The following is a 12367-nucleotide window of genomic DNA, read 5'->3' as shown; positions in this document are numbered from 1 at the left end:
TTCTCATTTGGCCGGGCATGCACCTTGCTCACACTCTCTCCATCTGTCTTTATGCAGGACAAGATCACGCACAATAAAAGGGAGAGGTCCCAGACCGGGTGGTGGAGTGCCGGACATCAAGGTCCTCACTCCCTTCGAAGACATTAGAGCTGGCCGAAGGGGACGTGGACTGTTCCTGTGGTGACGGTGAGGTGGGCGCCAAGAATCCAAGTGAGGATCATGCAACAGATCATCCCTCTGGCATCTCAAACTTGAGTCCACTGTTCTGTGTACCGTGGTGGCCATGCACTAACAATCTCCACTTGCTCTCATGGCACATCTGCCACGTCGTCCTCAGGCAACCTTGGCCCCAACTCCAGCGCTGATAGCACCTCAGATGAGGACCCTAAGGACAGCACCCTTGAAGACCCATCACAGCACTCACCCACACCCTCCAGCAGCATAGCGACACACACCTCGGTGGGACCTACATGTACAGCAGGTTGAGTTCACTATCTGGTGAGCACAGTACACAATCTGTCCCACAGTAGGCGGAGGCAGAGACACCAGATGTCACTGGCATTCGGAGGACTGCTGGAAGAAAGGGATCTGTTGAGTCCGAGTCAGATGATGAGCCTCTGGACTAGGTCCTCAATCAGTTGCTGGAATGACAGTGACAATCACAGGAACAGCAGGAAGGAATAACAGCCGCACTCCTCAGATTGTAAGGTACAAGGAGGAGTCCATCAGCCTTCAGTTCAAGGTGATCGTGCTGTCATGCCAACACACCGAGGTCAACACTGGTAGCATGACGGCCGCCAAGGAGACCATGGTCCAGGACATCGGTCCTGCACTGCTGTGTGGCTGAACTCCATCGCTGACGCCATAGTTGGCCTGCAACAGTGTCAACGCGAGAGGGCTGCAGGGCAGCTCAATCTCACTCCAGCTTCCCCTACTCAAGGAGTCAGCCTGGGGCATCCTTAGGGAGGAGGATCAGCAGGTGCACACCCCGGGGCTATCCACCCAGGCGATTCTGGGTCCACAGGCCGAGGAGGGTGCTGCTGCCACACTGCAGGACTCCGAAAGCAGCCGGGGCCCTCCATGTCTTGGCCCTCCAGATGATGCCCACCAAGGTCATCACAGACAGGGTGTAGCAGTTAGCAGGCTGCCTCCACCTCAGCTGTTGATGTCGGGGGAGCACCAAGACATAGTGGCAAGGTTAAGAAGGTTAAGAAGGTGTAGTTGCACAGCCTGGGCACGGATGTTAATTACTTGTACATAATGTTCACTATTATAAATAAACTCCCAAGAATGTCTCCTTGCCTGTCGTTCCTTGTTCTGATGAGCAGTGTTTGTGTCACTCACATATGAAACCTTGGTCCCGGCACAAGATAAAGGCAGGTGTCTCAGTCCAGGGCCGCCTCGATTGCTTTGTTCAATCTTCCCAGCACACTGATGGTGCACCTTCACAGTCATTGGACACATCAGTCATGCCTGCACCTCGATGGGGCTTGTCATTGCTGCCAGAATGTCCTGGGCCAGTGGCACAGAGTTCCATCATTCTCTCTGTGTGCTCTCAGCACCTTTGAGGTGCAGCTGACCCCCCATTTCATCAGCACCTATATCCAGTGACAGCATGGTCCTGAAGAGTTCAGCTCACAAAGGATGTCATAGGATCAGGAGAAGTTAAAGTTTCACCACTGCATCTCAATGACATGACCCTGTTTACACAGCGAAAGCGAGCAGCCATCAGACAGACAGGAATCAGATATTCAGATAAGCTATGTGAGGATCTATGGAATGTCCTCACTGCATGTCATCACCATCCTCCTGGAACATAGGGACTATGGGCATCTATGGCAAGAGCCTTATCACAGAGGGTATGTACGCTACCATCAGCCAGACAGGAGTCAAACGTTCACAGATGCAATGCGAGGATCAATGGTGTCTTCTTACTTCATGTCGTCATCATCCTCCACGAATCTAGCAGCTATGAGGGCCCCCAAAGCATGCCTATCTCATCTGGCAGTGCAATGGTCTCATCGCCACCATCCTCGCCTTCAAGGACTTCCTCACCCTCATCACTGTCGATATCCTCCTCATCAGAGGAGACCTCCAGCTTCTCCATCTCCTCCTCAGCCAGCTCCTCTCCCCATTGCAGCGCCAGGTTGTAAAAGGCTCAGCAGGTGACAACAATGCTTAACACCCTCTGTGGACTATTGCAGGGCTCCACCAAACTGGTCCAGGCAATGGAATCTGGTTTGCTCCATCAAAGTATGAGTTGCAGCATGAGCCTCGTTGTATTCTCTCGCTGCTACACTCTGAGACCACCGTAAGGGTGTCATCAGCTACGTCCTCTGCAGATAGCCCTTGATCCCAAGGAGTCATCCCTGCAGACTCTCTGGACCCTGGAAGATGTTAGGGATCTGAGACCTACTGAGAATTTAGGAGTTGTGGATGCTCTCTGGGAACCGTGCGCAGACCTATAGGATGCGTTTGTGGTGGTCGCACACCAGCTGAACATTCAGTGAGTGGAAGCCCTTGCAGTTGATGGAGTTGACTGCTTGTTGCCATGGAGGTCTGATCGCCATGTGAGTGCAGTTGATGGCACCCTGCACCTGTGGGAAACCTGAGATTTGGGCTCTTGCTTCCTGGCTTTCCTGATCCAAAATGCATTAAGTTGTGTGCCTTTGTGAATATGGTGTCCATGGCCTCATGGATGCATTTGTATGTGGAGGCTTGTAATATCCCACAGAAGTCGCCTGTGGAGCCCTGGAAGGAGCCACCGGCATAAAAATTGAGCGCCGCGGTCACTTTCACAGCCACTGGCTGTGGATGCCCTCCATGTCCACGTGGTGCCAAATCCTGCAACAGGTGGACTGACTAGTTCCCTGGACATGCAGTCTTCAGTGAAACTGGCTCTCAGTCATCTGCAGGAATGACAAACGCCGTCTATAGACCCTGGGTCTAGGTAGGCGCCGACCAGTGACAGCTCGCTTCTTCCTGAGGGTGCCACTCCTCCCTCTATCCAGCCAGGTGCCTCCATCATTCTCATCTCCTTCATCTCCGCTCCTTGTAAGCTATGAGGCAAACAGCTAGGTCACCAGGCTTCATGCACCTGATGTACTCTTCTGGCAGTATGAAAGAGAGTGATGCATGGGTTAACATGGAACCTCTCTTGTATGGCCAGAGTTTAGTGCGCTGCATAGCTGCCCGAAACCCCATCTATCTCCGCCCCACTCCACTTGACCAACTGGCGGCAGCTTCGTCCATTGGACTTCATGCTGTGCTCTCAGCTCAGGCACAGGCATTCTCTTAAACCACACTGCAAGGCTGCACCGTTAACATGAACCATGGGGGAGACTGGTCCAAACTGGGATGATGACATTGCAAGGGGCTGTGAGCACCTCCACCAGTGACTGCTCCATAGTCAGCTTTCGCAAGGAGATTGTACAATGTGCTCAGCCGTCCAACGGTTCTGCAGTCCACTTAAATACTCATTAGTTTGCAGTCTGTGCCCAAGAGGTGAAAAGCTCTGGAGCATTTGGTGGAACTTTCATGCCTGTGTGTTGCTTGAATGGGCACATAAGCTAGAAGCCCAACTCCAAGCATGTCAATGTGGCTGCGCCTGAACTGTCTCAGCTGAGGAGGAATGGTCACTTTCCCTAATGCTTTCCCTAATGCTTGGCCGCTTACCATCCCCCCAACCCCCCCTGCTTGTGCTTGTGCACTACCATCAGACTTGGCTGCCTTGCTCCCCACTGACTTGCCTCAGACGCAGTGCAGCCCTTATGCCGCACCCTCCCCCCCGCCCCACAATTCGCCTCACAGCTTGCTGCCTTGCGCCCCCCAACTCGCCCAAACTGCAGTGCAGCCCTTGCCCCGGCACCACACTTTCAGCCAGCCAGGAAAAAGCCTGTGCCTTCACCTGAATGCAGACAACTCAACCGAGAAATCGAATGGGTGACCCACACGAGCGGTGCGCAACGTTAGTGAGCACTCACCTCCGAGTTCCCCTCCAAGTGCAGATCGCCAGATGCACTTACAATGGCCTTGTAAATGTGCCTGGATGATCCAGCATGGTGGGATGATTCCGGAAAGCAGGGCTTATAATGATATGCAGATGTATTAAAGTGACGTTCCCAACATCAGGCCGCGAGAAACCCGACCTGCCATTGACAGGCGGAGCAGACGATCGCAAACTGGTTTCACGACGGCATAGAACCGATTTTTGGCCTTCCCACCATATTGTCCACTCACGGCGAACACATCCGACACCAAAAGGCACGGAAAATTCCGCCCTTAATGCATTCATCTGAATTTTCTATCTCTACTATTTTCATGGAGGCACCAAGCTTTTTAAAAGTAATGGGTTAATTTCTTGGCTGTTACAGCAAAGAAGAATTTAGAGCAAATGCATTAAGCATTTAAATCATAATATTCCACAGAGTGGTTTCAGGGCCAAAGTATTTCACAGTCGTTTTGAAGTAACACGTGTCACTTGAGGGAACAGCAATATATGGAGAAATCAACGCACTCACCATTTGCTATCCAAACTATCAGCTGTGAAATACTTTTCTTCTTTTAAGGCTGGAACTCTCATGATAGGCATTGTTTTCTGTTGCAATGTTAAACTTTAATAAACTGTATAATATTAAGTAAAAGTCAAAAAACTAGATTGCAGGATTTAACATTCTGTCGATATTTTTAAGACTGCAAATATTGACAGCACACAGTGTAATTAAGAGGATTTCTAGTTGTACACGCCAGCAAGTAGGAGGACAATAATCACCCAACACTTAGGCTGGAATGTGTAATTTGATGCAGTCAACATTACCAAATGGGATTTTTCAAGGGGCCCAACTCTGGCGCTCTTCCATTACAATTCTGTGGGATGTTAACCATAATCCTGACATTCAGGAGAGATGGTGAGAAAGTCTCTGAGTGCAAATGGCTGTTTCATTACACAGCCATATAGTTAATGGAGAAGTGTGATGTATAATTTGATGCGCATGCTGCAGGCTGACAATACTACATTGAAGTTCTCGACATGGCTAAGTGCAGAACTCAGGAATGTATAGCACTTCAACACAGCTCAGGCCAGGTTTGAGCAACTGATCAATGTAATTGGCCTGGCAGCATTGTCAATTTTTACTCAATGCTTTTAATTATAATTAGAATTAGAAATTATTATTAGGAAAATTTGAACAAGCTTTCTAGTGCCTCAGTGATTAAGTAATAAATAGCTGGAAATACTCAGCAGATCTGGCAGCATCTGTCGAGAGAGAAACAGAGTTTATGGACTGAATTTTACACTGGGGTGGGGTCCCTATCCCCTTGTGTAAAAGCCAGGGTCAAGTCCACCGCTGGCTTGGTCATCAGAGAGGAAGTCCTGCCTCTCTGGTCCCAGCAGCGCCACCAGGAGCCAAACTTCAAGGTGAGTCCGGGTCATCGCCGGGGCCAGGCTAGCAGGCCCCGGCGATGGGACAGCATACAGGGATGGTCAAGTCAGGGGGTAGGGGAAATGTAGGGGGGAGTACCTTGGGCAAAGGGGACCCAGAAAGGTGACAAACCTTTTGCCCAGCCAAGGGTCACATTTCACTAAATGTGCTGGGCACTATTTGCCAGCCTGGTGAAATCCCAGCAGCAGCAGGAGGAGGCCCTTAAGTGGCTATTAACTGTCCTTGGATGAGCAGCCTCCAGAAGCCTCCCCCATCACTGGTAAAATTGCAGGGTTATAGGGGCATGGGGCAGGGGCAGGTGGGTAGGCACTGGGAACAGCACCAATAGCATGATGCTCAATTTTACAGCCCCCTCCTTTGCCTGACAACCCGTCCCCACAGGGCCATAAACTTAAGCCCATCATTTCAGATCCGTGACCTTTCATCAGTCCTGAGAAAAGTTAAAAATGTAATTTATTTTGAGCAAGTGAAAGGGGGAAGAGTGGAAAGAAGAACATAAGACAAGATCTGTGATAGGGTGGAAGGCAGGAGAGATTAAGTGACAAAAGTTTTCATCGTACAATGCCAAAGGGAGTGGTTATGGGACAAGCAAAGAAACAAAATTTGTGTCTAGAGGGGGTGTGAATGGCAGGATAGCAGCCATCCAAATGCAAAGTAATTCAGAAAGAAAAAACAAACCAGCAAAAACAGAATACGAAACAAAATGGAGGCACACATTATGATCTAAAATTGTTGAACTCATTGTTGAGTCCAGCAGGCTGTAAAGTGATCAGTCGAAAGATGAGGTGCTGTTCCTCGAGCTTGCATTGACCTTCACTGGAACAACTGTAGACGGTCAAGAACAGAGTGGGAGCAAGGTGAATAATTGAAATGACAAGCGACTGAAAGCTCAGGAATATGCTTGCAGACTAAACAGAGGTGTTCTGCAAAGTTGTCACCTAGTCTGTTTGGTCGCCCCAGCATAGAAGAGACCACATTGTGAGTAGCAAATACAGTATGTGAAATTGAAAGAAGAACAAGTAAATTGCTCTTTACCTGCAAGGAGTTTGGGGCCTTGGCCAGTGAGAAGAGGGGAGATAAAAGGACAGGTGTTGCATCTCTTGTGCCTGTATGGAACGGTGCCTAGGTAAGGGAGGCATGCTGGGGGCGACTGAGGAGTGGGCCAGGGTGTCACAGATGGAATGGTCCCTTTGGAATGTTTAAAGGGACGGGGGGAGGTAGATCTGTTTGGTGGCAGCAGCACACAGGAGTTGGCAGAAATAGTGGAGGATGATCCGTTGAATACAAAGGCTGGTGGGGTGGAAACTGAGGACACGGGGAACCCTATTGTGGTTCCGGGAGGGAGGGGAAGGGGTGAGAGCATTAGTACCTGAAATAGAATGGACATGATTAAGGGCCCTGTCAACCATGCTGGGGCGGGCGTTGGGCAGGTGGGGTGGAATCCTCAGTTGAATAAAAGGAAGATATATTCGATGCACTAGTAAGGAAGGTTGCATCATCCGACAGAGAAACTGGGAGAATAAGAAAGAGTCCCTACATTAAACAGGGTGTGAGGAAGTGTAATCAAGGTAGCTATGGGAGTCAGTTGACTTATAGTGAATATTGGTTAATAACCTACCCCTAGAAATGGAGACAGAGAATTTAAGGAAGGGAAGGGAAGAGTCGGAGATGAACCACGTGAAGTTAAGAGAAGGGCGAAAATTGGAAACAAAATCAATGATAGTTCTGCCAGGTGAAGGAGGGTGGTGATAGATGGAAAGGTTGGGCCTCCATTTAAGTAAGAAACAGAGTTCTCAGACCATTCTGATGGGGATGGAGATGTAAGGAATTGGACGTCCTTGGTGAAAAGGAGATGGTTAGAGTCAGGAAAATAGAAACTGTTGGGGATAGATACCATTGGAAGAGTCACTGATGTAGGTGGGAAAGGACTGGACAAGAACAGAAAAATAGAATTGAGATAGAAATAAATTAGTTCAGTGGGGCAGGTACAGACAGAAATGATAGGTCTACCAGTGCATTCCTGTTTGTGGATTTGGGAAGGAAATAGAAGTAGGCTGTTCAGGGTTGGGGGGACTGAGGTTGGAGGGGTTGGGGGGCTGAAGTTGGAGGAGGTGGAGGCCAGCTCTCCAGGGGGGATGAAGTCAGTGACAACCTGGAGATGACAGTTTACTATTCAGTGATGAGATTACGGTCCAGAGGAAGGTAGGAGGAAGTGTCAGAGAGTGCGGTCTGGCCTCTGCTAGTTAGAGGGCAGTATGCCAGACATCAACAGCAACACACTTGTCAGTAGATTTGATGATGATGTTAGGGTTGCACCTAAGAGAAGGGAGTGCAGCAAGGTCAGAGGGAGACACTCTGTGAGTGAGGGGAGCAGAGAAATTGAGGCTGGTGATTTCACAGCGACAATTCTCAATGAAACAATCTAGTGAGGGTAAGAGGCCAGGGGGAAGGGTCCATTTGGAGGGAGAATACTGGAGAAATGTGAAAGGGTTCGCTGAGCAGCAGAAAGATTCCTGGCCAAAGAAGTGGGTACGGAGGTGAAGGCGACACAAGAAGAGTTCAGCATCATGCCAAACTTGAGGTGAGGGAGATGAGTGTAAGGAGATGAAGCTGAGGCCTTTGTTTAAGGACGGAGCTTTTGTTCTTGTGTTCTTGGATCATTCAGAGTCAGGAAGGGGAAGATCGGAGGGTACCATGAATATATGGCAAGGGGTGAAATTCGAGGAAGAGATGGGGTCGGATGGAAGAGAAGGGGAGGAAGGATCCAGAGGTGTATTAGTATCCGTGATTGTTGAAACTTGTAACTCTTCAAACCTGAAAGGAAGATAAAAAGTTTTTTTGGTAAAGTGCAGGTGATGCAAAGGATCAAGTGAAACTGTGGACCAGGACAGCTTTGAGATAGTGACTCCATGGTGCTTAGAGAGGTTGAAAGCGTGCATGTGCTGGCACTTGGCATGAGTGTGAATCTCAGGATGCGGCAAGAACAGCGGTTCGAGGAATTCTGAATGTCTAGGACAGATCTGTAATCATGGGTGAATCCAAAACATGGATGGTGGAATTTCAGTTGGAATCCATGTAGAATAAGTTGGGGCCGGAGACAGTTGCAGAGGAAGGAGATGTGTCTGTGAAAGTGATTTTTGGCAGATACCCTATCAAACATGAAAAGGGAAATAGAGAGCAAAGAGGGGAAACAAGGTAGAAGAGAGAAATGGAAATTCCGTCGGTGAGGACAGCAAAACTTCTTCAAATTGGGCATTCCTGGAAGAGAAGTGGCAGTGAATTAAACATTAATACAAAAGCAAACCCTTTACCGCTCCCTTTGGCCTTGCACCATAAAACCTTTTGTCATTTAATCTCTCCTGCCCTCCACCATATCATTGACCTCACTTTTGTTCTTCTTCTCACCCTTCCCCCTTTCACTTGTTCAAAACCTATTACATTTCTAACTTTTCCCAATTCTGATGAAAGGTCACAGGCCTGAAACATTAACTCTGTTTCTTTCTCCACAGATGCTGCCAGACCTGCTGAATATTTCTGGCACTTTTTGTTTTTATTTCAGATTTCCAGCATCCACAGTATTTTCCTCACTGTTAGTTGTGTACTAAGCCATATAGATCCCAGGTTTGATTTGAGTTAGCTAACTTCAACCAGGGTTTCCATTGTTGATCTACTTTCAGCGATTCCCACTGGTTTTTAGTTTGTGTGAACATTGAGTGAGGAAAAGATTAGACACTTGGCCCAGAGTATTCTTGTCTAAGCTCACAAAAGAATGTCTACTCAGTTGAGGGAAGATAAGACTGCTGACATTGAAAATTTTGCTTCACTGTGAATCCTTGCTTTCTGGAAAGGAAGAAGGGTGAAAAAGGGAAATGTATCAACATTTTAACAGATGTGATCTGAAAGAATAGATTTTGCTTATCCTTGAAAGTCAAAAAGGTCTTTTGGTGATCAAAGGTCTTTTATATTAGGAAATATGTTGTTGGTTTTTAGCATATGAACTCTTAGACTAGTAAAAAAGGAATGCACTTGTAACAACAGAATAACAAGTGCTTTTAATTCAATCACTATAACTTGCTTTACTATTAATGTGATTCTATACATCTTGCTTATGTTTATTCTGTTTATAATTGATCTAGTCCTAATATAACAAAATAACGCATTTTTGGCAATCCAACATCAGTTATGCTTTATGGGACTGCTTCCTGAAATGAGGTCAAAATATTTCCTATACATCTTGTTTTAGATATAGGGAGGAAAATGAATAGGAACAGATGTTACATGTTAAAATCATATTAAGTTGTGAGTGGCCTTGTCCTGATTGACTACTTTCTTTTTCCTAGGAAAGTGGCTAAAATGTTGGTATTTTTATTGTTTTAGTTGGAATTGTTCTCTTCTGTTTTCAGTGGAAATGATTCAATTTCAGTTCAGAGATTTAATTCTGCAAAGGCAGAACAGTATTCAGCACAGTCCAGATGAACCATTGTCAGTTCTGTAGCATGTTGCTAAGTTCCAACAGGCCTGATGGGGAATACTGGTGAAATTTCATCAAACCACTTACATGTCATAAACTTCTGTGGTACCTTACAGGACACATCAAACCAGTTGCATGGACGTACAAAGCCATTTATGGGAAGAACTGTCCAGAACGTATTATACACATACACTCGCTTGATGCACGGAAAAATTAACATCTTTTACCGAGAAATGGCAGAAGAATATTGTAAGCAAAGGAAGAGGTGACAATGGCCAGATTCATGCATGTGGGTGCACTTTGTGGAGTTCAGCACTGAAATTTCGAACTGTCGTGTGCAATGCAAGAAAAAGAAAATGCAAATTCTATGTTTAGGACAAGTTACCAAATCCAGTTCCTGTTTGTTGCAGTGCCAGCAAATTCCGAGATATCATTCGGATGCAAGAGGATATGGCTACAGTTCAAGTTATAGAAAATATGCTACCCGTGACTGGCTACAAATCAACTTACATTGGCAGTTTTCCATTCATTTTGACAGTTTTTAGCCCCAGTGATTTTGTTATAGTTTAATGCTTTGTATAACCTAAACAACATAAGTGAACTTTCTTCAACCTTGACCAAAAAAAGACTATTGCAATTTATCATTCAGAATAATCTTTTTTTTATTGAGTCAGCTCTATCAATATATTATAGATGACATATTATTAATGATTGGTAGGAAGAACCAATCCTTCCTGCATACAATTTATTAGTATTATGATATTTGCCAATTACTGCAGTAGAATCACATGTACACCCTACAAACTGAGAAGGCAAATAGACTTTCAAACTGGTTACATTCAATTAATAGGCATAAAGTGGGCAGAACTGATTAAAAAATGGATGGAAATCCGTCACATCTGATTTCTGTATATTTAGCCCCCATCCAATTTTTCAGTCAGGTTTTGTACTGACACCAGATGTGCCTGCCAGTTTACAGTTCATTTTTAAATTAATGTCATTTAGATGTCATTTAAACGTCCTCGCAATTTACAGTTGTAGTGCTCATTCATTTACCACCTCATATAAAATAGTTGACTGTGACTTCCAGGGTGTGCTGTTTATGGAAGTACATTTAAAGAGTCCTAGACTAAGACTTCTAACAATATTTTGAGGATATTTATGATTTTTTTCTCTTGTTTCTTTTCTTTTTCAACCAAGGTTTGTACCATGTGTTCTGCATAGGCATTGTTTTGGTACGTCCACAATAGTGGGCTTGTCTTTACTTATATTTTTGAAGAAAGAAAAAGAGCAATGGAGGGATCTAGGTAGTTCAGGCACCTGAGCAGACTGCACTCACTATTGGCTTCCTTCTAAACTACCTTTATGGGTAGAAGCCCACTATCTGGCAATGACCATTTAGAACTGGCTATAGAGCTTTTAGATCAGGAGATACCAGATGCAGAGGTGTACAACCTGTTACAAGCACACCTGTTGACAATGCCAGCAAGCAGCAGGATCTTTTTCACTGCCTTCCAATGCCATCCTAGGGGGAGGATGGCCTGGACTGGCAAGTAAGAGTCTCTTTCTTGCTGCCAACTCATTCTGCGCCACCTCCACTTAACAAGTCATTAAATGGGGGGTTGGAGTGTTGCACCAATCCACCAAGACAGATTTGGTTTCACGCCTCTACATTTATTGTGTCTGCCATTACATTTGCCAGGTATATTTGTTACCTAAACAGTCTGTACAAAGGCTCATGCCTTTATCAAAAATATTAGAAGTCTTTGTTAAAGACAACCAATATTCTGTAGACACATCTTTAAGCAGCCACATCCCTTTAAATTCATCCACCATTATTAAGGAGTCTCTTAATGTCATTTTGTGTTCTCTCATCCCTCAGTATTCATCCAGTCCCAGATCCAAAATCGGCTGCAAGATCAACCACACCACATGAAAAGAAGCAGATAGCACAGAATTAGATATATTACCAATTAATGACAAATCAGAAGCTGGATCAAAAACTGGGTTGGTGGACAGGTTGCTAAAATCACCCAGGAGACTTATCTGCTAATGTTCCACTCCTTTCCTGCTCAATTCAATTTTAACCTGCTCTTCTGAGCAGGTAGAAAGAATATACTGGAAACCAGCTGAGTCCTTCTTTAAATATGCAGATCAGGCTCTGGTGATGTCTTTGGACATCAACTGCTATTTTAACCCATTGCTTGAGCAAGGAAGGCATATAAGGTAAAATCAGCAGGAAGAGGTATCAGAACCAGGAGAAGCTCAAAGAGGTCCTTTTCTAAAAAAATGTTTGTTTACTGTGGAGGACCTGAAGGAGAAGGAGTGTTCCTCCAATCCCCACAAGGGAAGTTTAGTCATCTCCTGCCTGTGGCTTTTCTCAATCCATGACTTATCTGACTGCCAGGGACTGCTCCTTAAGTCTCCAGCCGTAGCCTTTTGCCTCTTGGCATTA

The 12367-nt window shown here is 45.9% G+C and overlaps 1 protein-coding gene across 1 annotated transcript in view; it reads left to right on the top strand.

Annotated features, from left to right (window-relative positions):
- LOC144693841 (erythropoietin-like) overlaps positions 1-11190 on the top strand; it is a 36195-nt gene extending 25005 nt beyond the window's left edge. Inside the window, exon 5 of the mRNA XM_078563926.1 lies at positions 10029-11190. Within this exon, the coding sequence (XP_078420052.1) occupies positions 10029-10181 (153 nt within the window). The 3' untranslated portion in view covers positions 10182-11190. The remainder of the gene's footprint in view (positions 1-10028) is intronic.
- Positions 11191-12367: the final 1177 nt, after the last annotated feature.

This window comes from Cetorhinus maximus, chromosome 19 (assembly GCF_964194155.1).
Source record: "Cetorhinus maximus chromosome 19, sCetMax3.hap1.1, whole genome shotgun sequence".
Taxonomy (NCBI): Eukaryota; Metazoa; Chordata; class Chondrichthyes; order Lamniformes; family Cetorhinidae; genus Cetorhinus; species Cetorhinus maximus.
This window is presented reverse-complemented; position numbering and strand designations above follow the sequence as displayed.